General features: G+C 35.4%; 1 protein-coding gene across 1 annotated transcript; it reads left to right on the plus strand.

The window, feature by feature from the left end:
- Positions 1-359: 359 nt before the first annotated feature.
- FYTTD1 (forty-two-three domain containing 1) lies at positions 360-26622 on the plus strand. The gene is made up of 9 exons (XM_081138562.1): positions 360-605; positions 6154-6282; positions 14203-14351; positions 16882-16994; positions 18961-19057; positions 19444-19505; positions 21140-21214; positions 22541-22667; positions 24209-26622. The coding sequence occupies exons 1-9, from the start codon at positions 503-505 to the stop codon at positions 24305-24307; spliced, it is 954 nt and encodes a 317-aa protein (XP_080994688.1). The 5' UTR covers positions 360-502; the 3' UTR covers positions 24308-26622.
- Positions 26623-27121: the final 499 nt, after the last annotated feature.

The raw sequence follows: 27121 nt of genomic DNA on the forward strand, positions 1-27121 counted from the left end.
GGGAGCTGGGACGCAGTTCTGCAATCTACACTCACAGGGGTGTCCTGCCTCCAAGGCTGCATTGCAGTGGGGTGTGAAAGGTTCGTGTGTGCCAAAGCTTAGGGGCCTTTCTGTAGCGGGAGAGACTCGAAGGACACGGAGGAACATGATCTCATTTAAGGCACGTGATTCTGAGGTGCTCAGGGTCCAGCTTTCCCCAATTTGGGAGGAACAGCAAACTGCTGAAACAACGGCCCTTCCAAGCGCCCGGAGCAGCGAGTGCAATGTTTTCCCCTATCCGCCAGGGGCCGCTAGGAGCGAGTCCCGGAGTTAAGGCCACTCTGGTCAGCGGCTGGTCTCTGTAGCCCCTCCCCCGGCGCGCAGCCGCGGGTGGGAGGGCGAGGACGCCGCTAGCACGCGTGCGCGCTCCCTCGGTGCGGCTCGTCGGTGAGCGTGAGGGGGAGGTGGCAGGCCTCAGACTCTGGCCTTCTCTGCTGACTGATCCGGCGCTACGTCTCCAGTCATGAACCGGTTTGGTTCTCGGTTAGTGGGAGCCACGGCCATCCCGTCACCGCCGCCGAAACCCCGCAGTAATGAAAACCTCGACAAAATTGATATGTCTCTGGGTGAGGAGCCGAGTTGGACTGAGTTGGAGTGGGGGGAGGGTGTGGGTGGGACCAAGGACCGCGGTTTGTGGGGGAAGGGGCGGTTGGCCGCTGTGGCGGAGCGAGGTTTTTCGGCTAGGCGGAACCAAGCGAGGGCCTCTGGGGGCTGAATGCTGGGGTCGAACCTGAGGGGCCCGAGCGCCTCGGCGGGGCTGTTATCTGAGGGGTGTCGGTCGGGGTGGGGAGCGCTGCGGGCCTGGAGATTTGGAGGGTCCAGGGGTGCGTAGCCTGTTCCCTCAGAGGGGCGCTACCACTCGCGGGTGACCCCGGCTCTTTGTGAGGAAAACTCCGCGGATTTTCCCTCCAGCGTGTTCGCTGTGGGCGTTATCCGGGGAGCGAAGGGAATGGTCCGACTAAACCATCCTGTCTGAGGAAAGCTCGGAGAGCCCGGCTGGGTCCGCGTTCGGTTAATAATCAGTGCTTCCAGAAAAGGGCTCGTTGGGCATTTTGTGTGCCCAGGCCTGCGCCGGGCGCCGACCGAGGAGGTGTCAAGACGCCCCCGAGAGTTGGCGATTCTGACGGACGCCAGACCTCAGGGCCACGACGGGGCACGGACTCCGGAGCGGTTGTCGGAAATAAAATATCGTTAGGCTGGAATTCCATCAGATGGTGCTTTATTAGGCGGTGCCTAGAAAAAAGCACAATCTCCTTATCCAGGCCTAGCTAATTAGGAAAAAAAAAAGAAGCAGCAAAAACCAAGGGTGAGATTTGATTTACATGAATAGATGCGAAGCCGGATAAAGCCTGGGATCTAGCACTATAAGAAGGGTGGGGTGGTGTAGTGATGAATATGTAAAAAGCAGGAGGATCGGTGATTTAATTAAAAATTTAGACCTAGCACTACTGAGGAACGAGTCTCTGTGTTTGGCTTAGCTAGTTTAAAAGGAATTACTTTTTTGTCAGGATTCAAGTTACGGAATTAAGCTTTTTCTGTGGACTACAGTTTTGGGCATATTTGAAAAGTACCTGACGGGTGGATACGGAGGTGTAACTTTTCCCAGGACAGTATTTTTCTTTTGTTGTGGTTTATCTGCAAAGTTTTTAGTCAAAAAACTTGGTTTCTATGATTGCCTCAAGTCAGAACCCAGTATATAGTATGTGAATTAAGTAAACCATCGGAAATGTTTGGCCACAAGTCTTGTCTTAGTGAACCCTAAAGAAACAAGAAATCTTTTCAGCTAAAGCCGAGAAAAACTGTAACGACTATTTATTGAGTGCTTATTACCTTCCAGACACTGGACTAAGCGTTAATATGTGTAAACTCGGTTTATCCTCGTAGTAACCCTATGAGATATACTTTTAATGATAAAGAGCACGAAATCCAGAACCGCACTCAGTTCAAATCCTGCTTTTGCCACTTTATAGCTATGTGATTGTGGGCAAATTACTTCTCAATGCCTCATCTGTAAAAAGTTGATAATAATAGGTTTATTTGCCTTAGAGGGTTGATATAAATATTAAATGAGTCAAAAGGCATGTATAAACTGCTTAGAACAGTACCTGGTACACAGATGGCTCTATGTTTACACACACACATACACACACACACTATATCTGCCATTGTTATTCCCATTTTACAAAACCTGAGGTGTAGAGAAGTTAAGTAACTTGTCCAAATTCATACAAGTAAGTAAGTGGTGGAGTAAGGATTTTGGTCTTGCTCTAGAGCCCTAAGCTATAGATAATTGTAGGAAGTGTTAAACAGGTATTTTCATAACCAACACATTATTTTAGGTTTCTAGGGTTTTTGTGTGTATTTTGTGTTGTGATTACCATGTTCAAGTGTAGAAAACTAAGGACAATTATCTTTGAAGGTAGAAATGAAGTGCTGTGGATAGCTAAAACAGAGCTTGGTATCTTTTCTCTCCTCCAAGAACATACTTTTAGGCATACTCCAAGAGCATTCTGTCAGGTGCCTTTTTGATTTGTTTTAGTGAGAATTTTACAGAGATGGGATGGAAGGAGATTTATTTTAAACAATTGTAATGCTTCATGAATATTTCATTTTATCAGGTCTACAGGGGTTTTAGATTATAATTTTTGTGTTTTTTAAAAATTGTGGTTCTACCTGGATTATATGAATAGACTACCAAGGTTACCAATGGCTGGCCTCATTGTGGCTCAGTTTCTTTGATTTGAAAATGAGCATTATAATACTTATTTCATAAAATTGTGAGAATTAAAAGAATACATGTCAGAACAATGACTGTTAGTACTCAGTTACTACTATTATAATTATTAGTACCATGTATGTGGTACTAATGTTATGGAAGAAACTTTTTTATAAAAGTAGCTTATCATAATGGATTTTTTTCCGTCTTATACATATCTACCCTATCTGCTCTTTGAGTAGAAGAAAACCATTCTCTTTTAGATTGGAAGAATGCTCTTTGTCATCATCATAGCTCATTTAATTTGAGGACTTAGATAATAAAATGTTTAAACATAATTTTATATTTGATATGCTTTACTACTTTTAATTTTTAGTTATGTTTATACTCTATGATGCTCTATTTTAAAATTAATCTGGTTAGCCCAGCCAGCATGGTTCAGTGATATGAACCAGGAGGTGACAGTTCAATTCCAGGTCAGGGCACATACCTGGGTTATGGGCTCAATCCCCAGTAGGCGGTGTGCAAGAGGCAGCTTATCAATGACTCTCTCTCATCATTGATGTTTCTCTCTCTCCCTCTCCCTTCCTCTGTCTCTGAACTCAGTAAAAACATATATATATACATTTTTAATATATCTTTATTAAGTTCAGAGAGAGGAAAGGAGAGGGAGAGAGAGAGAGAGAGAGAAACATCAATGATGAAAGAGTCATCGATCGGCTTCCCCCTGTACACCCCCAACTGGGGATCGAGCCCACAACCCCGGGCATGTGCCCCAACCGGGAATCGAACCCTGATTGCCTGGATCCTAGGTCGACACTCAACCACTGAGCCATTCCCAGCCGGGCAAAACATATTTTTTTAAAAAGTATGCAGGTCAATGGTTTAAAAAAAATTTTTAATCTTATTAATCAAAATTATACCCTTGTCCCCCAACTCCCTTTTTTTAATGGTTCACAGACCAAATTCATTTTTGTGTGTGTCCTCTTGTGGCTCTGAGATTTTAGACTTCTGGTGAAGAGTAGCACCTTAAAGTGTTTCAAAGGAAGTGTCTTTTCTTTTTGTTCACTGAGAATTTAACATGCTCATGTATCTGATATTCAAGAAACCTTTTTATTTTTAGAGTGTCTAACTTTGATGAACTCTTTTGTAGTTGAAGGGTTAATCTCTAGAAGATAACTAAGTACTTTGGGGAGATATGAATTATATGATTATTTAAATGTGATTAAGAGTCTTAAAGATTGCAGATGGGTGAGGTAGAGTAGTAATATATAAGAAAGGATCCCTATAATCTAAGTTTCCTTCTTTTACTTCAGAAAAGACTAATTATATTGATATCATTGTTAGGATATTTGTGTTTAGAGCAGTTTGGGGGAAAATCCCTGAGATTAATTAGTTTTGTCACATTTTCTTAAGTTGTTGGCCATGTTCAATTTCTTTGGTTTATTTGCTCTGTATTCAGTCATCAGAATTAATATTGGAGTTGGGACTATGGAGAAATTGTTTGGATATTTCTTTAATGAATATTTTTGATGTCTAGTAACCTTTTGAAAATTATTGAAGTGTAGTTGGCATACAATATTGTATTAGTTTCAGGTGTTCAACATAGTGATTTGACATTTATATACCTTATGATGTGATCGCCACAACAGATCTATTAACCATCTACACCATACATGGTTTTGAAGATATTATTGACTCTATTCCCTGTTCTAGTAACCACTTTTTAACAGATGTAAATGGGAATCTGGAGAAAATTTTGTTTCCAGCTCTTCACAATTTTCTGTTGTGGTGTTAGAGGAATGTGAGGCTTGTGAAATACCTTGGGGCACTTTGAAAGTGTTTTGGGAAATGAGAGCAGTGTAGAAAGGAAAATGAGGTAATTTTGAATTACTTTGTTAGAGGAACAGAAACCAATAGTATTTTCTTTTGTGTATCTTTTTTGGGGGTACTTATTGAATTTTGTATTTGCTATTTGTGAGTCTGTGTCCATCAATAATTTTAAACTTATTGAGAACAGCGGTCAGATTTTAATTTTGTTTGTTTCCGTTATATCATAGTCAGTCACATATTTATTGCACATAGTATATGCTTAATAAATATTTGTTGAATTGAGATGAACTTATAAATTTAGTCTTTTAATGGAATGATTTATTTTTTGACTGCCAGTGGTTTTATTGAAGGTTGGATGTTTTTAAAAACTGGAGACTTCTGTGATTATGGAAAGAAGTATTAGTAATTTTTATAAGCAGGCTTTTGCTTATTTACATTTACCAGGGGAAGAAAGAAATGGTAGGTCTGCTTTGGGCTTTTTTTTTTAATTAAAATTTTTTTTAGTGTGGACATTATTGCAGGAGGAGTCTCCGCCCCACTTCCCCCTGCCTTGGCCTTTACCAGATTATAGTCTGTGTCCATGGGGTATGCATATATGTTCTGAGCTATTTCCTTCACCTTCTTTATCCAGTCACCCCCACCCTCGCGGGCACTGTCCAGTCTGTTCCATGTATTCATGCTTCTGTTTCCATTTTGTTCATCAATTTATTTTGTTTACATTAGATTCCACATATTAGTGGGATCATATGATATTTGTCTCTCTCTGACTGGCTTATTTCACTTAGCGTAATACTCTCCAGGTCCATCCATGCTGTTGCAAAGGGTAAGACTTTCTTCTTTTTTACAGCCAAGTGGTATTCCATTGTGTAAATGTACCCACTCATCTGCTGATGTGCACTTGGGCTGTTTCCACATCTTTGCTATTGTAAATACTGCTGCTGTGAACATAAGGGTGCATGTATTTTTTTCTGATTGGTGTTTCGGGCTTCTTAGGACATATTCCCAGAAGTGGGATCGCTGAGTCAAAAGGCAGTTCCATATTTAATTTTTTGAAGAAACTCCATACTGTTTTCCACAGTGGCTGTACCAGTCTGCATTCCTACCAGCAGTGCACAAGGGTTCCCGTATCTCCACATCCTCACCAGCACTTGTTGTTTGTTGATTTATTGATAGTAGCCATTCTGGCAAGTGTGAGGTGATACCTCATTGCGGTTTTTATTTGTGTCTCTCTAAGAATTAGTGGTCTTGAGCATTTTTTCATGTGTCTATCGGCCATCTGTATGTCCTCTTTGGAGAATTGTATATTCAGCTCCTTCGTCCGTTTTTTAATTGTATTGTTTGTCTTCCTGGTGTTGAGTTGTATAAGTTTCCAGCAAAACCTTTCTTCAGTGGTCCAAGTGCATTGGCTGATTTGAGCTTTTATCTTGTTACTATTACCTTCTTATGGGAGTGCTTTCAAAGTAGAAAAGTTAGGGACATGGAAATCTACCAACTAGAAAATGAGAGTGAATAATTGAGTCAAGCTAAAATGAAAATAAATAATCATTGCATTTCCTCTATCACAGATGATATCATTAAATTGAATCGAAAGGAAGGAAAAAAGCAGAATTTCCCGCGACTAAATAGAAGACTCCAACAGAGTGGTTCCCGGCAATTCAGGATGAGGGTACGATGGGGAATCCAACAGAATTCTGGTAAGTTTTGCAAGTAAGAATAAAAAGCTGTTATTTATGGGTTTATAGTATACTATTTTTGGTACCTACTTAAAACATGGAGGAAATAGATCAGTACCCTTTGTTTGGGGTTTGTATTCCTCCCAAGACTTAGTTTCATCTTAAAATCTGGTAAAAATTTAAGTTGCCTTAAATATTTTCTAAACCTCAATATAGAAATAGTCTAAAGTATGTTTAAATTATAAATTATGAACATCATATGTAAAGGATCTTACATATCATGAGGTCTTCATCTTAGATGTTCCTTTAACAGTCTGTCTCGTGGATGACTGTATAACACCAGCTTAAATACTTTCAGTGAAAGAGCATACCACCTTATAAGACAACTTCTTTCGTTATTGGATTTAGCTGTTTACTAGAAAATTCTCTTGACTTGAATTAAATCATGTCTACCTGTTAATTTTATAGTCATAGGAAGCAAACTCCCTTTTCTATATGAAAACCTTTTAAATATACGGAGACTACTATTCTGCATAGCAAATGACTTCTAGACACTCTATCTTACCCAGGACCTTTAGGATTTGTTAAATTTTCCAAAGGTGACACTCAGAATTGAATGCTTTAGATGTGATCTAATGACCTTGAAACTCTACATATAGTTATTTTTGGTAATCTGGAAGCTTATTTAATAACTATCTTATTCCAAAATGGATTTGAGGCAGTAACTGAACGCTTAATTATATATGACTTGTTAACATTTTTAGCAGTTATATCAGAGTTTTAGAATGAATCTTTGTTCAGAAATTTAATCTCCAGTGGGTCAAACATAATTAGTTCTGTGATTCACGGCTAACATGCCAGCATAACCTAAAAAATATATTTTTTTAGAAATAGGATCTGTAGCTACGATTAGCCCCTACAAAAAAATGTATTCTTCTCTAATTTCCTGAACAGCTTAACCCAAATGAATAAATTTGATGACAGGTATTTAACTACAGCAAATGAATATTTAATTCCAGTGATTTATATTTAAAGATTTTTAAATAAATATTACATAGTATACCATATTTTAATATATATACATATATATGTATATAATTTGTTTTATAATTTTAGAGGTCATAGAAGCCAGAAATATATTCGTTTATGCTAACCATATGTTAAATACCTGATAAATACTTTGAACTCACCAGGGTCTCAGGGTATATAAAGTTGCAGTCTTTTACTCAAGGGACTTCTGGTAACAAAGATAAAATAGAAAACATAGAGTTGAGAAATGTAAGAAAAATTCTGACATAGAATTTTAGGTAGGGAATTTGGTCTAAGAAGGTCAGTGGTGATTTAATGGATAAGGTAAGAAAGGATATGGTCCATAAAGGATCAGAAAAGGTTTTACTTTTAACTAGAGGTTATGATCTGAGTCTAGAGATAAATGATATCTAGGGGCAGCTTAGAATCTTACAAGATTGAACTTGTGCTTGTATGTTCTCCACTTACATGTGACAGGGCTTAAAATAGAACAGCTGCTGCTGTCACTGAATGTGCAGAGAGAGATGGGATTGTCTTAAGCTGTGGTTAGCAAAAGTTCAGATTTCCACATTGTAATGCCAGTGAGGATGTTAGCTTGAGATAAGAGCACAAGAGAGCCCTTGGCATATGCTCAATAAATTATTTTTGATGGCTGAACAAATAAGTGAGTAAAGTCTTCCTAATTGTGCCCAAAATATAATTGAGTCACTCAATAAATACTGGAACCAACAACTTAAGATATATTTCAGTGGTAGAATACTATGTAGCAACGGTTCTCAAAGTATTGTCCAGGGACCTGGGGAATCCCAAGACTTGAGGGGTCCACAAAGTCAAAACTGTTTTTATAATAATACTAAGACATTACTGTAACTGTATTTTTACTCTTACTGTCTCATAAATGTACAGTGGACTTTTTCAGGGTCTACATGCTGTGTGATAACTAAAACAGATTGGATGCTGAAACAGATCCGAGAATTTAGCTATCTTCTGTTAAGCCATACTCTAAAGAAAATACAAAACAATGCTACTCTTCCTGTTATTTTTTTATTGTTTTGGAAAATAATTGTTATTTTTTTATTAAAAATAAGCTATTTTACATGTAATGGATTTATTGTTCTAATGAAATAATAGTTTTTTAATATCTTAGTTTTCATTTCTAGTATGGTAAGTATGAGTAAACATAAACTCACAGAAACAAAAACTCTGGTGTCTTCAGTAGTTTTTAAGAGCATAAAGAAGTCCCAAGACCAAAAAGTTTGAGAAAGCTATTTCTTTTAGAGGTACAAGAGACGGGAATATTTGTAGCTTCAGAAAGGAGTCAGTAATAGATGATTGCATACACTCTGTGCTGTGATTTGATATTTCCCAGAAAACCCCTCATATCTTCATGTAAGTGATCAAGACTCCAGAAATTGTTGATGCAAGTGGATGTGTGTGTGAAAGAAATTCGTGAAGGGTCTAGGCTGAGGATTCAAAGGAAAGGTGAAAAATTCTGTCTCTAGTTCTAGTTGCTCTCAACCTTATTTGCACCTGTGGAGCTTTATAAAGTAGACTGATGCTCTGGCTGCACTCCATTTCTACTGAGCTAGAATCTGCAGAAGTAGGGTCTAGGGATTTTTTGAAAGCTCCATGTGTGGTTCTGATACGTGTCTAGTGTTAAACTGCTGCTGTAGTAGAGGTGAAAATGTGAAAGGATCTTCATAGAGGTAGTAATTGAAGTAATGAGAATGAAGGTGCTCTGGAAAGACAGAAGAGAACTTTCTAGAGGGGCTTAGTGGATAAAAACTAAGAAAAGACTTGCGTTAGATGATGTCTTTCGTATCTCTTCCTTGTGCTTTTTAGCATATAAGGCAGTTTCAGAGGGTAAGAAGAGAGAATTAAGGCACTGTGTTTAGGTCTTTATGCAATATGACAATGAAAGAGTGAAAAATAGAACCATTGCTAAAACTGAGATACAGTTAATTAAGTTTATTCAAAGGTAGAAAGGAGAAGGAGGGCCAAGGGATGCTCTAAGCTTGCTAGAAGGTAGAGGAAAAGAAGCCAGCGATGAGAAAAAAAAGATAGTGGAAAGGTTAATGAGTATGGGAACAATGACTGTAGCAGTCAGAAATAGGAAGTACCTAGAAATAGAATTCTGTCCCATACTTTTCTCCTTTTAATAAGTTTTATTCTTCTTAATGAGACTTTCTCATTAATCTTTCTCATCTGAGCTTAAAACTTTGATAAAATAATGTCTTCTTCCTCTCTTCAGTTTTTCCCTTTGCTCCACTAATTCATTTTTTTGGAATACAGTACTTTCACATTTCTTTGTTCCTCTCCCAATCTTTTATATGTCATGTTTGAGTACTGCAATAGCATCTGAAATAGTCTCACTGCCTTCTCCCTCTTCTGCTCAATCTAACATACTGCTTCTAGACTGATATAATCTGATCATGAATTCTGTGACTCCCTCATTCCTAGTCAAGTATAACCTTTATCACAACCTAAAGCCCTCTGAGTTGAGCCCACCACATTCAGTCACTTCTTATCCTTTTCTCTAGACTATCTTTTCTCTAGACTATCTCAACTCAGTATGCTGTAGTTGCCCATGTCTTTGTACTTGTCACTTCTTGTCATATCCCAATTCAGACCTTGGCTGATTTTGTAATATCTAGCTTAGAATCCACTTTTTCTTTTTTAATTTTTTTTTAATATGTCTTTATTGATTTCAGAGAGAGAAAAAGAGAGGGAGGAAGAGAGATAGAAACATCAATGATGAGAGTCATTGATCAGCTGCCTCCTGCACGCCCCCTACTGGGGATTGAGCCTGCAACCTAGGAATTGAACCCTGACCTCCTGGATCATAGATCGATGCTCAACCACTGAGCCACACCGGCCAAGCAGAGTCCACTTTTTCTGTAATAGTTTTTTCTCTTTGAAATTGTACCGTAGATTATATTCTACCTTTTATTCTTTAGTTTTTATATTAACAGTTTGGAAAAGTGTTCAGGTTTTGGAGCCACACAAACTTGAATTCTTTTATTCCGTTTTCTAACTAGAACCTCTTGGTAATTACTGTTTTCTGCCTCACTTTTGTTCACCTGCAAAATTGAGGTGTTAGCATCAACCTCATCAAGTTCTCATTTAAGTTAAATTATTCAGCACAATGCCTAGCACAGTTAATGGTAGCTGCTTCATGTTATACAAATAAAAATAGCAAGTAATTATAAATTTAATAGCAAGTAATTGTAAATTTAATTTAATTTCCCCAACGTGCTTAATCTTCATTTGGTTGCAATTCCAGAAGAAAAACACACATAGAGCAGCCATAATTTGATTTTTAAAATTTTAACTTTGCCTGGTTAGAGCGTCGGCCCTCAGACCAAAGTGTTGGTTTGATTCCTGGTCAAGGGCACGTATCTCGATTGCAGGTTTGATCCCCAGCCCTAGTCAGGGCACATGCTGGAGGCAACCAATTGATGTGTTTCTCTCACCCCCCAACTCCCACGCCTCATTCTCTCTAAAGAATAGTGGAAAAATATCTTCCGGGGAGGATTAAAAAAGAAAAATTGTAACTTTATTGTCTTTTTTTTTTTTTAATTATAAAAGTACTAATAAATTCAGTACCTTTAGTACTGAGGCAGAACACCCAAGAAAGGATCAAATCTGGAAAATCTCTCCACTAACTGAGTTGCCATACTGGTGGAACTTATTGGGAAGCCATTTGTGGGGGTGACACAACTTAAATTCACTGGAGGGTGAGTAGTGCCAGATTATAGTGATGCTTAGGACTAAATCTAGACACATGCGTAGGGCCCAAAATTTAAGGGCCCTGGGCATGTATCTTTCCTCATCATAGTCTCAGCTTGTGGGGAAGGGATCGTGGGTGCCATTGAGTTTCCTATACTATAGGAACAAGCTCTGAGGTACACACTGGTACCTGAAAGAAAAGCCCCTTCTTCTACCTCCAGTGCCCTCTACTGACAAAGCTTATGCTGGCGCCAGCTGGTAAGAAAAATAAATGTTCTAGTAACTGAAGCACGGCAGTATAAAGTGAATTGGGAACTGAAAAGCAATAAGTTGGTCACTAATTCAACCATCATAACATAACAGGTTTTCCTAACTATCTTGTTGAACTCTGGTCTCAAAGTAGGTACACCACATAAAAGCATTTTGGAATTAGATAAGTTTGGGAATGACATATGCTACTATCCCCATCTTAGAGATTCTTCAGACACATTAGTGTTAAGAGATCCTACAGTTAAGAAAACTTTTAACTTCATTTAGTTTGATCATGAAACTTTTCTGTTGGAAGACTTTTTACTATGTTGCAGGTATATTATACAGGATACCATTCCAAAGACATTCTCCCCCAAATTAGAATTAAGATTAAGAATGCCCAGTATCACAGTTGTTACTTAGTGTGGATCCCTGGAATTCCTGGCTGTTGCAATAAGAAATAAAGAATTTGTGCCCAGCTGGTGTGGCTCAGTGGTTGTCAACCCATGAACCACGAGGTTGCAGGTTCAGTTTCTGGTCAGGGCACATGCCCGGGTTGCAGGCTTAATCCCTGGTAGGGGGCATGCAGGAGGCAGCCGATCGGTGATGTTTCTCTCTCATCGATGTTTTATCTACCCCTCTCCCTTCCTCTCTAAGAGAATCAATAAAAACATTTAAAAAAAAAGAATTTGGGTATAATTATTAGAAGGAAGAAGACAGTTATTTGTGGGTAATATGATTGTCAGTCAGAAATCCCAAGAAAATAATTTGAAAGACTGTTAAAATTAATAAGTGAGTTCAGTGGGACGGCTGATTAAAAGGTAATGAAAACCTCATTTTCTGTAATCCCAGGCATGACAATATGAAAGTTATTATTAGAAAGGGGATCTTTTGTGATTGACAACAAAATGTATAAACTATATAGCAATAAGCTAACAAGAAATGTGCAGACCCATGAGAGGGAAAGCTTACAACTTTACTGAGCCAATTTAGTGGCAAAAGAAGACTTGAATAAATGGAGCGACTGTGTTCCTGAATATTGTAAAGAAGTCAATTCTTAAATTCATTGTAGAGTGGGATGGAGGGGGGCTGGTGGGGGGGAGACATCTGTAATACTTTCAACAATAAAGATTAAACCTATTTTAAAAATTAGTTGTGCCCTGCCGGCATGGCTCAGAGATTGAGGATTGATCTATGATCCAGGAGATCGCAGTTCAATTCCCAGTCAGGGCACATGCCTGGGTTGTAGGCTTGATCCCCAACAGGGTGCTTGCAGGCGGCAGCCGATCAGTGACACTGTCATCACTGATGTTTCTATCTCTCTCTCCCTCTCTCTGAAATCAATAAAGATATATATTTTTTAAAATTAATTGTAAACTTAATGTAGTTCTATCAAAGCATTGAAGGAAGTTAGAACTTGACTCTAGAAAGCTGATTTATGAACATGACAGTTCATGAATAGAAGAATACAGATAGCCAAAAAACACATGGAAAATATTCATTCTCACTAGTAACCAAATAAGACAAGATTTTATTTATTTATTTATTTATTTATTTATTTATTTATTTATTTATTTATTTATTTTCTTGCTGGACTTCACAGTACTCATGTTGAGCTTTACTTCATCGACAAGATTTTTTAAAATACTAAATGATAAAGATTAAAAAGAACATTCAGAGTAGTCAATGATATGGAAAAAGTCGCACCCTTACGTTCCTAGAATATAAATAAATACAGTCATTCTGGAGGGGATTTTTATAATATAAATCAAAATCCTTAAGAATTTGCTTTACTCTTTGATAAAGTATTTCAATCTCTGGAAATTTATATCTTGAGGAAGTAATCATGAATGTGTATAAAAATGTTATCTATAGTGTTATTGCAATGTTTATAATAGTGTGACTGAAGTAACTGAAATGATTAATATGAAATTGGTTGGATCAAGTGTATGGCACATTAAAAAATAATGTAATAAAAGAATATTAAATACCTGGGATAATGGTAAAAATATAGTGTTAACATAGACCACAAAATAATACATAGAATGTGAAATGTGGTTTGCTGGAAGATTAACTCAATCCACTGTCTAAGCACTTACTACTATAAAATTATGATTTACCTCGTGATAGTCTTTGGAGTTGCTTAAAAATAGCTGAAACTAATAATGTTAACTTTTTAAATGAACATATACAAATTAGGACTAAAAAGACATAGAATGTTAGTAGTGGTTATCTCTAGGTGGTGGAATAATGGGTAACTTATTTTCTTATTTGTACTTTATATGTTTCTAACTTTTCTGCAGTGAGCATGTTTATTTGTTCATAATTAGAAAAATAAGTATTTAAGTAAGTAAGATACATAATGGAAAAGCAAAGTCAGTAATGTCACAAGCCACAGAGATAAAATATGTCCATTGGAACTCACTGGGGACTTTAGCAAAAGCAGTTTGAATATAGTAGGACTGAAAATAAGCCAGATTGCAAGGTAGTAAGTGAATGGGAGGTAAAGATAGTGATTCCACTCTAGATCAGTGCCATCAATAGAAATGAAATGTGAGCCACGTAAAAATTATTAATGAAACATACATTCTTTTGTCACATCTCATTTTAGACAATCATTTTTCAAGTCTTCAATAACCACATGTGGTTTATAGCTAAAACATTATACAGGGAAAGTTGAGGCTGTCTTGTTAAGAAAGTAAAACCTAAGAGAGAGGGATAGCTACAAGGGAAACATGAGGATCCTCTAGTCCTTTGCAGTCCATTACTGCAACAGAACCCTTTCCAGTATGACTTATTGCCTCTTTGAAAATGAGATATTTTATGTAATTCAAAAGAAATATATATAAATAATAGTACTATAGAATAGCTTGTGATCTATGTGCCCCTCAGTTGCATTCGATTGATATTTTTCCTTCTTTTTCCCCCCTGCAGGTTTTGGTAAGAATAGTCTGAGCCGTAGAGGAAGAATGATGCCTGGAAAGAGACGTCCTTATGGAGTTATTACTGGCCTTGCAGCTAGGAAAACAACTGGAATTCGAAAAGGAATTAGTCCTATGACTCGACCACCTCTAAGTGACAAGGTAGGATGATGATGGCTTAATGCTGAGTCAGATGCCCTTTTTTTTTTTTTTTTTTTGTACTAATATTTTGTGAATGACCTTGAAAGAGCATTTTGAGTATTTTGATTTTTTACATAGTACTTTGGGGCTTATATAAATAATTAAATAATGAGGTAAAAATCATTGTTATTCTTAAATAATGAATTACCACATTTTCAAATAATACAAAAAGTTTTTTACAGGTTCCTGACTCTGTGTGTGTGTGTCTGTGTAATTTTTAACAGGTTATTGAGGTATAATTTTATACTATAAAATTCATTTGTTGTAAGCGTACAATTCAATGATTTTTCAGTAATTTACAGTTATATAATCATCACAATCTAATAGTAGAACATTTCTATCACTCTGAAAAAAATCTCATGTCCATTTGAAGTCATATCATCTGCCCCAGGCAACCACTAATCTACTTAATGTACAATTTAAATTTATCTTTTCTGCACATTTTATATAAATGGAGTCATTACAGTAATATGTGGTCTGGCATTTAGTCATAATGTTCTTGAGGATCATCATCTAGCATGTACCAAAACTTCATTCCTTTTTATTATTGAATAATATTCCATTATATGGATATACTGTATTTTGTTTATCCACTCACCAGTTGATGGACATTTTGGTTGTTTTCACTTTTTTTAGGTATTGTAAATAATGTAACTGAACATTTCACCTGTAGGCCTGTGCAGACATAGGTTTTCATTTCTCTTGGGTAGATAACTTTCCCCTTGTTGATACTGTTAATTAGAGTTACAATGATTTACCTACCATGAGTTAACTACTTTCTAAAATTTTAGCTGTTTTTATATACATCTCAGTGAGTAATTTATTTTGAATTGGCTAAAGCATTTCTTAAAATAGTTTCACAAATGGTTTTTCTTCTATTATGTTTCATAGATCTGAGCAACTAAGGAATTTAATGTTCTGTACCTCTATTTTTAATCTTTCTGATTTCTCTGATTATGAAAGTAATATATATGTGTAAGAAAACTCAAAACATTTATTGCTTAAATTATCTTAAGTGTGCGTATTCTGATTAAGAACCACAACTCTTAGATCTCTTACTTAACTTTTCAATTCTGCCACCACTAACAGTTGTTCTCTCTTCTAAACCTTTATCACAGATCTTACTGTTTCTTAGAAATTAGAAAACATTAATGAGCTATGGGTACTGGAAGGGAGTTTGGGTTGACTGCTAATTAATTACTTGTTCCAGTAAAATTTTTAAGTTATGACATGTGGTAGTCTTTTGAGTTGTTTGAAAGTAGTGAAAATCATGTTAAGTTATAGAATGCTAGCAGTGTAGTGAATAATAAGATCCGTTTATTCAAAGTTTGAATGATTTTGGCAAAGATATGGTTTGAAATTTGCTGTTTCTTTTAAAAACCCTATCTTCAACCTGAATACAGATTAATAGTCTGACTAGGATACAATATAGTAATTGTGAAGCAAATTATTTTTCAGTAATAAGTCACCTAAATAACTTCATTGGCCTTGAATTGCTATAGGTACTTCAAAATTTTACACTTTAAAAAAGTTCTGATCACAATTAGACTTTATTTTATCTCTTCCTTAATCATAGTTTATATAAATTAGTGGTTTTATTTCAATAAAAAGGTTTGTTTTTCTTACCTATGAATTGAATAAGTGGAAAAGATAACATACTCATTTACATTACTACTAAATACTAGTAATGTAAATAGAACAAATGGTTATGTCTAAGAATGAATTTTCTTTTTGGTTTGAGAGTGTCAACTTAAAATATCTATCAAGAAGTAAAAGTTGTGTTTAAGTTGTTCAGGGATTCTTCTATTGGAATATAGAACTTTGTCAGTGTCAATTCTATAACTTTTTTCTTTTAGGTTCAGAATTTCCCAAAACAGGGGTATGTTCTATTCTGTAGAACTTGAACTTGACTCTGATAATACTAAGCCATTTAATACTTATGTGAAATTAAAAAAATTGTTGTTGCACATTTCATGTACTTGTTTTCTGTGTTATTGAATATTCTTGATTTCTTTTTTCCTAACCATTTCTGCTCAGGCTTCTTTGCTATTACAACATCCTCTGTTTTTCTTTCTCACACATTTGTTTTGGAACTTGCTTCTCTTACCCCTTTACTTAATATCAAAATATCATGTTTATGTAAATGATTCCCTAATTTTCATCTCTGGCTCTCATTCTTGAGCTCCAGACCCATGTTTCCACATCATCTATGCATCTCCCAGAGCACTTCAAACTGAACAGATCCAAAATAGAAAAAAATTATTTTCCTGTCCAAATTCTCCTTTTGTTGCAAGTATTTTGAGTATAACATGTTTGTCTTTTCAGTCCCTTAGACTGGGAAATATTCAAGTTGTTTTAGCTTCTCTGTTTCTGTAACTTGCACATCTAAATAGTGGGTCAGTTCTTGTCCATTCCGCCTCAGAAATGTTTATTGGAATAGGGTATATAGCAAAAAACAATCTGATTAACATAGTTTCTTGCCTTCTGAAAGAATATAGAACGATATTTTCCAGCGTTAAAAAGGAAGGCAAACCTTCTGAGACAAAATGAAGTACAGAGAAAACCAGTTGCAGTTCTCAAGAGACCTAACCAGCTAAATAGAAAGTAAGTACTAAAATATAAGAGACTAATATGTTATCCTGCATAAATAAAGATATACTTCTTGCCTAAGTGTTCAAAGGAATGAATTTTCAATGATTCTTACAGTTGTCTGGTCATTTTCAAGACAGATATTTGAGATGTTTATCTGATCATCCAACATGGAAGCATTTACAAATAATTTTTCTTATTTCTTAGACCCACTGTTATTGATGAGTTAAACTAATTATAAACTTTTTTTAAAAACAGCACTTTGCTTCTTTCTCTCTTGACATGTAGAATAAAATTGCAAAAGGTGATTGTTTTGGTAAAAACACCTCTTCCAGAATTATTCAAAATTGGGAATTCTGAAAGCTGAATTGGTTATTCAGTCTCAAAGGCTCTTAAAAGAATAGTGTATATTATTTGTGGAAAAAGCAAGCTAGAAAGAATTCTGTATAAATGCTTTTTAAACTGAGATTATTTTTATATTAAATTGAAAGCCATAACAAACTTAAAACTTGCCCAGCTGGTGTGGCTCAGTGGTTGAGCATTGGCCCATGAACCAAGAGGTCCCTGGTTAGATTCTCGGTCAGGGCACATGCCCTGGTTGTGGGCTTGATCCCCACTAGGGTGCATGCAGGAGGCAGTCGATCAGTGATGTTTCTTTCTCATTGATGTTTCTCTCTTTCTATCCCTCTCCCTTCCTCTCTCTGAAATCAATAAAAACATATTTAAAAAACAAAAACTTAAAAATTATGACCTATTGTTATGCATTCTAGTCTTTATAAGGATAAGTGAGCACAAAGGAAGTTGACAAGCTGTGATGTTTCCTTATTATTTTAGTTTCAAATGCCTTTTATTCATCTTTTATAGAAGATAATTAAAAGCAAAAATACTCTGAAATGAAGTCTTTGTATAAACGAAATGGCTGGAATTGCACTTTTACTCAAACATTATCTCATTTGCTTTTGAAAATCATTTGGTAGTACCTATCAGAAAAGGGAAACTTCTCAAATAATTAATCAATTACATCAACCATTAATGAGCCCATGTTAATTAGGCTAGTTAGGGAAATTTGCATTTTAGCCTCTAAGATTGGAGGTAAGATTAGGAAACATTTAAGCTTTTATTTGTAAAAATAAATAAGTAGAGCCCTACCAGCTGTGGCACAGTTGGGTGGGTGTCATCCAGGCACGTGCCTGGGTTTCCGGCTTGGCTTGATCCCCAGTAGCGAGTATGCAGGAGGCAGCTAATTGATGTTTCACTCTCACATTGATGTTTCTCTCTCTCCCTCTCCCTCTTTCTAAACATCAATTTTTTAAAAAAATCCTTTTTAAAAAGTGTAGATAAATATAAAAATTTGTTTTTTAATATTTTACCAACTTTTTGTAGAAACTAGAAGGGAAATGGTAAAAGTAAAGCCAAACGTAATTAACAATACATTGTTCTGTGTGTGAAAGAACATGCAGTGAAAGATACAAGTTTCTCTGTGATTTATGTTAGTATATAAAGGTTTTCAAGTGAGAAAGGAAAACTAGAAAATAATTTTTTTTCAAGATTTTCTTTTTATTTTTTATTTTCAGCCAGCTTGACTATGATGTGCCTAGGTGTGATTTTCTTTGTATTAATCCTGTAAATAAATCCATACTTATTATATCTTTCACCAGATTTAAGAAATAGCATTAAAAATGTTTTTTAATGTCTTCGGAAGAGATCTTTTATGTTTGGAACATAGAGAGTTGAATATTTGTAAGATAAATTAATTCAAAATTAACCAAGTTGTTATGTAACATGCTACAGAGGGAGGGGAGATATTTATAAATGAAATCTCAATAGCATCATGTAAATAAGGAAATTCACAGTCTTTGTATTTACTGTATCCTCACATTTTCAGCCTATGAATTTAACTGTTTTTGCTTATTGTTTTCTCAGGATGTTTGAAAGATGTTAAATGATTCAGACTATTCATGCATATGTGTTTTCATTGCAGAAACAACATCCCAACGAATTATACCAGGAGTGGAAATAAATTAAGTCATCAGAAAGACACTCGACAGGCAACTTTTCTTTTCAGAAGAGGTCTGAAGGTATAAAAACTCTTGATGGTGGTTTCTTTTTACCCAAAGGATTCTGAAATCTATCTTTAGTAATCCTCAATCATAGGAATGGCCCATGGTTGAGGTAGGGGTTGGGTTTGGATATGGAGAACATGACATTAGATTAGTTCCTTTCCCCACCCCCATTCTCTCTTGTTGTCCTCAGCAACATCGTATAAGAATTTAACATGTTATTTAGGAATAAACTTGTTTTTACTACTATAAGAACCCCAACAAAGAGGTATTGCCAAAATAGGCATGTGCCCATTTCCTGTATTCATACACGTATCATACAGGGTTATAAAGTTTGGAGGATAGCTCTTTGGATTCAAATCCTCTGCTTTCTGTGGGATCTACTGCTTTTTTTTTCCCTTCAGGTTCAGGCCCAGTTGAACACAGAACAACTGCTAGACGATGTAGTAGCAAAGAGAACTCGTCAGTAAGTTTCAATTTGTTTTTCAAGATATCATTTCAGAACTCCCAGAATACTAGTGACCCAAATTACTTTGTGCCCGAGTCCAAAAGAAATTAAATGAAACCCAAAGTAAATTAACCATTGAGCCTGAAATAAATAAATCCTTTTTTGCTGTTTTCCCCCCCCAAAACCTTTTATATTTTCATGTGTCAGTGTATAAAAGTTTTAGCACCAAATACATTCCTCTATTTTTAATTTTTTACTGCTCCAGTTAAATGAAACTGCCCTTTATTTTCTATACCTGTTTTTATACAAATGAACCTATTCAGGGAATAAACAGAAGAAAATACAATAGAGCTTTTAGAAAATTTGTAAACCCTTAAGAACAATAGACTATTTTTCTTTTCACAAATTCTTTTTTCCCACTACCCCATTAGGGTTTAAAAAATTTTTTTGGTCAGAATTCTACTTCCCCAAGTATGAGTTACAACATTCTAATTCTATCAGTATGATCAGGTTTTGAGATTAAACTATTTAAAATTATACCTACTTTTTAAAAAACAAAACATGGTCATGGTCCAGGTATGATATCAACCAAAATGGGGCATGATTTTGAGCTATCGAAGTATAAGAAAGGAAACTATTTAAATTTGATGCTGGCAATATTCTTTTGCACAGGAGTCATGACATTGGAAACCATAAGGAAGAAAATGATAATCATAGCCTATTTGCTTCAACATTAATAATAACATAATTGTAATATAAATGCTGTTTGTTTTGAACTTTGAGAATCAACCTATGGAACAAAGCATAAAATTCTTAATTTGGTAACAAAATATAATGTAAATGTCAGAGTCTTACATGAATGTGAAAGTATGGCTGATTAAAAGTGGGAGAAAAGGTGGAAGGAAGGAATAGAGATACTACTATTCTTTTATACTAAGTGGGGAGGGGATGGTGTCAAGAGATACTACTGAAAGAAAGCTGTTTAAATATATTTAAAGTTAGGATGGAAGTAAAATAGTAATGCCACCATCAAAATATTTAGAGTTAGGTAGGAAAACTAAACAATAGTGTGATGAGCTAAATACTGATCACAGTAAGATATTAGTGAACAGAAGGTAACCAGCAAGCAATAAGAACAGGAAAGGTTAAAATTACTGCCTGTAGTCCGGCAGGTGTGGCTCAGTGGTTGAGTGTTGACCTATGACCCAGGAGGTCACAGTTAGATTCCAGGTCGGGGCACATGCCCAGGTTACAGGCTCGATCCCCAGTAGGGGGCCATGCAGGAGGCAGCCAGTCAGTGATTGTCTCTCATTGTTGATGTTTCTATCTCCCTCTCCCTTCCTGTCTCTGAAATAAAAAAATAAAATAAAGTACTGTCTCTGGGGAGCAAGAAAGGGGAGAATAGTGGGATGAAAGATGATTGCTTTTCATTAAAAGCCTTTTTGTAGTTGATTTTTTTTAATGTGCTCATATTTGCAACTCTGAAAAATATTTAGTAAATTAAAGCACCCAGTTCCTACACCCAAGATGCTATATTTCTGAAAAGCTAAGAAAAAGTAGTGGCTACTTTAAAATGTATATTTTTTTATGTTTAATATACTATAGATTTATAAACTTCATTCTGACAAAGTTTTTGGTTTTTTTGAAACTAGATGGCGGACTTCCACCACAAATGGAGGAATTTTAACTGTGTCCATTGACAACCCTGGAGCAGTGCAGTGCCCAGTGTAAGTCTTTTCTTTATTTTGCAGAAATTATAATTTCTCAGTAGATAAGGTAATAGAAAAGAATTGGACTTCTGCTTGGAGTGTGGTGTCCAAGTTAGGATAAACTGAGACAGGGATAAAAGTAATACTTGAGGTACAAAATGGAAATAGTACAGTATAAAGTTAAAAGTAAAAGCTCCCTTGATTCCTGGTTCTACAACCCCAAGGTAACCACTCTTAACAATTTCATATTTTTATTTTAAAAGTTTGGTCCATGGCCCTGGCCAGTGTGGCTCAGTAGGCTGAGCACCATCCCATGCACTGAGAGGTCACTGGTTCAATTCCCAGTCAGGGCACATACCCAGGCTGAGTGCTTGGTCCCCAGTAGAGGAGTTGTGCAGGAGGCAGCCCATTGATGTTTCTCTCTATCCCTCTCCCTTCTTTGTCTAAAATCAATAAAAACCTATTTAAAAAAAAAATAAATAAAAGTTTGCTGCATGTATAACAAATAATGTATACATCTATTTTAATGTATAATAATAAATGAGATAATACTATACCTACTTGCTCTCTTCTCCCCTTCCTCCCAGTATATTTTAAAGTACCTTATTTTTAAAGTACCTTCTTTTTAAGGTCATAGGGTTTTCTTCTATCTAGATAATCTTAATTTAACCATTCCATTATATTTATTGCATTATAAACTCTAAGTTTATGGAATTTTTGCTCTGTCTAGCCATTTTAGTGACTGAAATGGAAAGAATGTGAGATAGTTCTTTAATAAGGTTTCAGAGGTTGCTTTATTTTAGTAGAAGGTCAAGACTTGGAAATCACCAATCGTTCCAAATTGTTGAAAAGTTTATAATTCTACTTAAAGAGGTATTCTGTGAGTGATTATATATTTTAGTCTCTAGATTAGTCAATGAAAAACCATGCCCTTTTTTTGAGAGCACAAATAAAATAGCCGCCCTAATACATTTGAACATGTGTATAAGTTAAGATGTCTTTATGGCCCTAACCGGTTTGGCTCAGTTGGCCCATAGACTGAAGGGTCCCGAGTTCGATTGTGGCCATGGGCACGTATCTTGGTTGCAAGCTCGATCCCTGGCCCCGGTCTGAGGGCATGTGGGAGGCTGCCAATCTATGGGTGTCTCTCACATCAATGTTTCTCTCTCTTCCCTCCCTTTCCCCCCTCCTTCCCTCTCCCCCTTCTACTCTCTCAAAAAAGGAATGGGAAAAAATATCCTCGGGTGAGGATTTTTTAAAAATGTCTTTATGTACTAAATGATTTTATTTTTCTTCTTTTGATTGTTAAGCTGGTCTAATTTCATTTTAATTTTTTTCTAATAGAACTCAAAAACCACGATTAACTCGTACTGCTGTACCCTCATTCTTGACAAAACGGGAGCAATCTGATGTAAAGAAAGTCCCTAAAGGTGTTCCCCTACAATTTGACATAAATAGTGTTGGAAAACAGGTAAATTTTTCCGCCTGTATTTCTTTGGGGCATTCACTGATAATATTTTAGTTAACAAAACAAATGTTGTATAATGACTTAAATAGGGTGTCCTAAGTCTTCTCAACCTTAGGAATCCTCTGATTTATCTACGTCTGTCTCTATAGATTTGCCTATCTTGGACATTTCATACAAATGGGACCACATAATATGTGCTCTTATCAATTGATGGACATTTGTGTTGTTTCCATACTTTCGCTATTGTGAATAATGCTCCTCTGAACATTTACAGGTTTTTGTATGAGTTTATGTTTTCAGTTCTCCTTGGTAAATACCTAAGAACGGAATTGCTAGGTTGCCTTATAACTCAATGTTTAACCTTTTGAGTAACTGCCAGACTGTTTTCCAAAGAAGTGGCTACACTGTTTTACATTGCTACCAGCATGCATGTATGAGGGTTCTAAATTTTTCCACATCCTCACTAATACTTGCTATTATCTGTCATTTACATATGTATAGCAAGTGTGAGGTGGTTATCTCACTGGTTTTGATAATTTTTGTAGTAACCTAGGATCTTGTGATCTTGCTTAAAATTCACTTACTACTTTTTGTAATTTTGTAGATTCCTTAGGGTTTTCTATGTAAACGATTATGTCATTCTCCAAATTCCTTTCCAACCCAAAACCTTTTCTTTTTCTTATTATAATGGCTAGGACCGTCAGTACAATGTTGAATAGAAGTGGAGAGAGCATGTATGCCTGCCTTGTCCCCAGGTTGAGGAGAAAGCATTAAATGTTTCAACATTGAGTATGATGTTAGCAGTAGGTTTTTAGTAGATTTTCTTTATCAGATTTAGGGAATTCTTTTCTATTCGTGATTTGTTGAGAATTTTTATCATGATTGGGTGTTGGACTTTGTCAAATACTTTTTTGTATCCATTGACATAAAAAAATCTGTTGAAGATATGAAATATAAATAGAAATTTAACCAAATTTATTTTGCTTATTTTTACTTCGTTTTATCATTGTTGTTACTTCCTTTCAGAAATGGTGAATATAATTTGGGTGTGCTTTCTGTTGTTAGTATCAGGTTTTGATTTGACCTGAGTTCATTACAGAAATTAAAGAAAATTTATTTCAAAATATTCACAAGACTAAATAACTACTTTTATCAAAGACGTCACTAGAGTTGGTGGCAGTGTTTGCAGAGCCTAAAAATAATTCAGAGAAATCTTTGAGTGTACAACTTATAGGCATTATGGTATATGTGTTTTATGTAGTGTATAATGTAGACATTAGAGTGGTTAGGAGATAAGAGATTCTGAGTCAAACTTCCTGGTTTAAGTTCTGTAGCTGTGCATGTAGGCAAGTTAACTTCTCTAACTCACTAAATTCACCTGTTTCGAATGGTTTGTGATAGAACTAGAGTTCATATACATAAATATTCAGGAAATGCTAGCTATTGTTACTATGAAATTACCAATATGATCACATTGTTTCAAAGTAAATACAGTATGGCTTATAGTCAAATTGTTAATTTTTGTTATGTTTTGTTTTCTCTAGACAGGGATGACTTTGAATGAGCGATTTGGGATTCTGAAGGAACAAAGAGCCACTCTCACATTCAACAAAGGAGGAAGCCGCTTTGTAACAGTGGGATAGAACCCATGTTAAAGGGACTTTTGAGTGATGACTCTGTTAAAAAAGTTGAATTGCTTGAAGAGTTTATCACAGCAGTTCAAGCAACTTTATTTCAAAATATTCACAAGGCTAAATACTCTTATTTTTATTTTGGGGTTTTTTTTTAACATGTATAAATAATGCCCTGAAAGAATAACAGGGAATATGCCTATCTGTTCGAACAGTTAAAGATTTCTTGGTTGACCCAGGCAGAACAATTCTCTAGTTTACTTCTTTGGTTCCTCATACGGCAGAAAGAAGACAGAAAGACAAAAATTATTTTTATGATAGTGATATTTAGGATCTCATCTCCTTTGCCCACTTTTTATATTTTGCCATGGTAAATCTTGGTCTTCAGAAATATGAGTAGGTCCCTTGTTGCTGTCCCTTATCCTTTAATAGTGTTGATGCAATAAGTGCAGTTGACTTTTCTTCATTAGACATATTTAAAAAATTAGAATTCCACTTTTGGGTTTTAAGATTTATGGGAAGATCTGGAACTTGGCTCATTTTTCAGATAGTGTTAGGTTAATGCTCCAGAGTTATAAATCTGTAAAGTTGAAATTTTAACAAGAAATGTGACTGTAGGCATAAGTCTCAGTTTAAAAATGTGTCTCTTTGAAGGCCATAAATGCATGTTTACAAAGTTATCTAATAGAGCCTTGGAGGAGAAAGTCCAATGTAAAAATCTGACAGTTTTTGTAAGTAAATGAAGAAAGCATGAGGAAGTAGCAGGTTGAAGACAGGTTATTGAGGTGAAAAACTAAAACCCAGGTCATAGATATACTGTTCGGATTTAGTGTAGTCTTGAGTCTAGTGTTCACAAAGAATTTTTCAAGTGATATTTAGAAAAATTATAATTATTAAAGTGGATTGAATCCCTTAGATATTTTGATAGTAAAATTAATAGCTGTAAAGTCCTTCTTATTCGAAAAGTTAAATTTTTTAGGCATTTGAGCTTGCTAATTAAACAGTATACAGCTCCAAAAACAAAAATATACTTGTATATGTCACAAAGAAAAAAAATGCAAAATGATTATATTGTTATGTTATAACCTTGTTTTATACCTTTCACTCTGACTTCTTGTATAAAATTGAAGCATTTATGGTGAGAAAAAGATTATTTCCCCCCTCATTCTGGAGGGATAGGAGGACTTAGTTGTGCCAAGCTAGTGCTAAGAGTCCTCAGATGGTTGTATACTACAAGTTATGGTATAATGCCAAAATGCAAAATATCCAGTCCACGAGTTTGGTCATTTTGAAGTTTAACCTTTTGGTTTGCTCTAATGTTAAAGCCTCTAAGTAGGTGTTAGCTTCTTTCCCTAGAGTATATTATTAGTGTTGATTTTCCCTGTTTAAAAAACAAAACATTAAGTTATGGCTCCTCCCTGTCTTGCACTGTATACTAGACTTCATTATCTCCCATGCTCCTTTGGGTTACTTGGTTTATGCTAGCCCCGGAAAGCTATCAAAAACAGTTTCATGCTTATACCAAAGAATTAAATCTGATCCTTAATATCTGATATTTTGCCAGTAAGTCTATTGATATGGGATTATTGGAAACCAGTCACACAATTTGAAAATAAACTTTAGTCTCTCCTTAGGCCAAGGCCTCACTCGTTGCAAAACATTTTTGCAAGTATAAATGCTTAGATTTGATTCATGAACAATACATTTTTGACTGGTTTAGAATTACTGGTAGTTTATTTTAAAGAAAAGAAAAAACAACTGAGCAGTTTACTGTCTTTAGAACAAGTTTGTGAAAATATGGTATAAAGATGTTTTCATTTTCTTGTTTTAAATATTGTACAGACCTATTATTAATGCATTTTTTGGGAAAACGTTAAAAATTGCCCCCAAATATTGACATAAGTACATCAAGCAACAACACATTGTCTTTGATATATTTAACTTTTGCTCTTTATGCATCTGTAATTTCATTTTCTTTTTAAATATGACATTTTGTTTTTGTTACAACTAAATTAAAATTCCTCAGTGCTAATGTGTTATATATAAACAAAAGAGTATGCTTTGTTGGAAAACTTTCTTTCTTGGAATATGGTTGTAGTCATCCTTTTTCAGTTTTTAGAGTTGTGGGTTTTTTTTAAAACAAGATGCAACTTAAAATTTCCTTTGCATCAAGGTGTATGCAAAACATTGATGCAGTGCATCACAAAATGAAAGTTTATATTTAATGAGGAGATGCTTTACACTGTACTTTTTGGTGTTTTTTGGAAAAGTTACATTTAGATCTATTCTGAAGCTGTTCATTTTTAACAAATAAAATGTTACAGGTCTCACATGATTTATTCTTAGCTATAAAGATTGAGGTGTGGTTTTTAGATTGTTTTATGTTATAAAAAACTTTGTAGTGGTTATATTTCTAATATTTAGGAGTTGAAAAGCTACATACCAAACTAAATTAGTAAATCAATCTAGACTCATGTTGCGTCCTTGTAACTGCTTTTAACCATTTCATTCAGAGCTCCAACAGGAAGTAGCCAGGAGGAGTTAAAATAGAAAATCAAATTTACTTAGAATGCAGAATATTAGGCTATGTGAGCCTATAGAGATCATTCAGTTCAACCCCTCTATTTACATCTTAGTTAAGTGAGACAGCTTTTCAAGATTTGTGTGTGGCAGAGTTACTTTTTGAGCTTAGACCTTTTAAGTCTCAGTTCATAATAAACTGTTCCTGTGAATTGAACACCCACAGAAAATAGTGGAATGGTGTCAGGCTTGTCAGATATCTAAGAAGTGGTAATATTTTAGTATTTGAAGCATGGTAAGTAAATC

The sequence above is a fragment of the Miniopterus schreibersii genome, assembly GCF_964146895.1.
Source record: "Miniopterus schreibersii genome assembly, chromosome: 5".
NCBI classification, from domain to species: domain Eukaryota; kingdom Metazoa; phylum Chordata; class Mammalia; order Chiroptera; family Miniopteridae; genus Miniopterus; species Miniopterus schreibersii.